The sequence below is a fragment of the Cannabis sativa genome, chromosome 1 (genome assembly GCF_029168945.1).
Source record: "Cannabis sativa cultivar Pink pepper isolate KNU-18-1 chromosome 1, ASM2916894v1, whole genome shotgun sequence".
NCBI classification, from domain to species: Eukaryota; Viridiplantae; Streptophyta; class Magnoliopsida; order Rosales; family Cannabaceae; genus Cannabis; species Cannabis sativa.
The window spans coordinates 6,728,162-6,730,332 of NC_083601.1; the positions used below are offsets into that span (position 1 = coordinate 6,728,162).

The 2,171-nt window shown below is 39.2% G+C and overlaps 1 protein-coding gene across 1 annotated transcript; it reads right to left on the bottom strand.

Annotated features, from left to right (window-relative positions):
• Positions 1 to 266: 266 nt before the first annotated feature.
• Positions 267 to 1,472, bottom strand: LOC133034168 (uncharacterized). The gene is made up of 2 exons (XM_061109216.1): positions 1,038 to 1,472; positions 267 to 842 (listed from the first exon to the last, which is right to left on the bottom strand). The coding sequence occupies exons 1-2, from the start codon at positions 1,470 to 1,472 to the stop codon at positions 267 to 269; spliced, it is 1,011 nt and encodes a 336-aa protein (XP_060965199.1).
• Positions 1,473 to 2,171: the final 699 nt, after the last annotated feature.

Below are 2,171 nucleotides of genomic sequence, written 5' to 3' on the forward strand. Positions count from 1 at the left end.
CTAGCTGCAGCCGTGCTAAAATGACTTAAGTACACCTTAAGTATTTCACCGGACTGCTACTTTATATTGGTTAGCGAGGCTGCTTCAGGTCGCCTATCAGTAGCAGCCTAAAATTGTTTCTTGAAATCCCTGGACAGCTGCTCCTAGGAAGTTATTGAATGATGAGTAAACTTGTTAAACCAGCTACTCGCCGCTCCAACAAGCAAGGTGGGGAACAAAATACAACGTAAATTGTTCGTCACATTACTCGCTCGCATTAAAGTTATTCAAATGCGAGACCGGATTAGGGTTCTGCCATATGACGAGACATGCGGGTTCTTGAATCCCAAAGGAAAATGGGTATTCATTATGTTTGGATGACACGGCTCAAGCTCCTCGTCAGAGTCGTATCCAGATAATTTCCCTAATTCCCCCACTTGATATCTCTTGAACTTGTCCTCCAGTTTATTTATCCGCAATTGGATTGGATCCTCTAGCTTTGGACCAAGCTGTTGGTGAAGTTCAGGTTTCTTCTGATTCAAGTGCTCTTGCAGATCCGGTTGGGAGTAATTACTGACAGATCTTGTCTTACTCACAGATCGCGTCCTACTCATAGACTTTGTCTTTAAGTGGCTCACAGATTTACTGGTTCCCATACTTTCTCGATCATTAGTTCGTTGAGTACTTTCTCCTCTTCGAGTTGATCGACTATGGATTCTTGACCGCCTCGAAGTCACACTTGCTTCTTCAAGCTCTGTTCTTTCGTCCCAAGAGCGGTTTGTCGTATTTCCCCCATCAGGGTTTGTACGATTCCTCGCTCTATGGGTTTGGTAAGAACGTTGGTGATTTCTAGCAGGTGACCTCTGTTCCCCAAGTTAAGTCCTAAGATCCTCCTCATTCTCATGAGGGATTTCTCGTTCATTAGTTTTCGGTTGTCTCCCATCTGGCAGGTCGTTTTGATTTTCAGGGGGTATCTCATTTTCTCTGGGTTGTTCTTCCTGAGCCTTTTCCTGTCTCCTAGCTTGTGAGCCACGAGGTCTGCCTCATGGCCTTCTCACTCCAGGTTCAGGTTGATTTTGAGCATTCGTCCCCTGTGCCGCCCTAGTCGAGGCTGCATCACGCTCTAACTCAGCGTTTCGATGTGCCTTTCCCAGACGACGTCTCAGGCGGCGGTTTTCCATTTCATAAGCTACTTCTCCCACAGATTGGGCACCTCCATGATTGAGCTCTTCATCCCTCGTCCCGTGGTTCTGACCATTCCCACGCTGAGTTCTCCTCAAGCGTGTTGTCCGCATACTAGGACCAACGTTTGATCGAGTTCTTCGAGAACGTGTGGTCCGTGCACTGTGACCACTCTCAGGTTGAGCCCTCCTAGAACAGGTGGTCCTTCTGGATTGCGGGTTGGTAGATATTTTGGAGCCCATGGGCTCTTTCCCTGAACGATGATTGGTTTCCTCATGTGGGGTGTTAACATTTTCTGGATTTTCAACCATGAAGGAGGTGGTTTTTCTTCAAAAGAAGGGAGGTTTTTTTTCTAAACTTTTTCATAAAGGCTCTCAATGAAAGCACCAGACTATCTACGCAGATTTTTGTTAATTAAATTTGAGCCTCACAGTAGTAATTTCACACAGAAAAATAAAAGCTATAAATTCTTTAAGTATTGGAACATCAATTTTTTAATTTATTTTTGGATTAACTTAAGAACATATTTAAATTATTAAGCTTTCTTAAACACTAATATATTGCATTCGGTGTTCACTTTTAATTGACAATATTATAAACTATAATATTTAGATACACATAATAATAATCTCACCTAATAACTAGTAATATTTTTCTTTAATTTTAATTGTATCACTTTCAACTAACATAGAAAAAAATTAGCATAAAATTTAGTATACGTGTCTCGTACGTAGCTTTTTACTAGTATCTTTATATATTAAAAGTGCCTATTTAACGGTATTTCTTGGTTTCTTGGTTTAACAGAATATACTTTAAAAATAAAAGAATATTCTGTTTAATTTAACGATGTTAATAGGTTTGATCTCCCGTTAACATATAAACCCAATAATTAAACCCAAAAAATTAAACAATCTTTTTTTAAATTTGTTTTTAAATTAACAATATTTTAAACTGTTATTAGTTTTCAATAATAATAATATATTTGTTAAACAAGATAAAAAAAAATAATA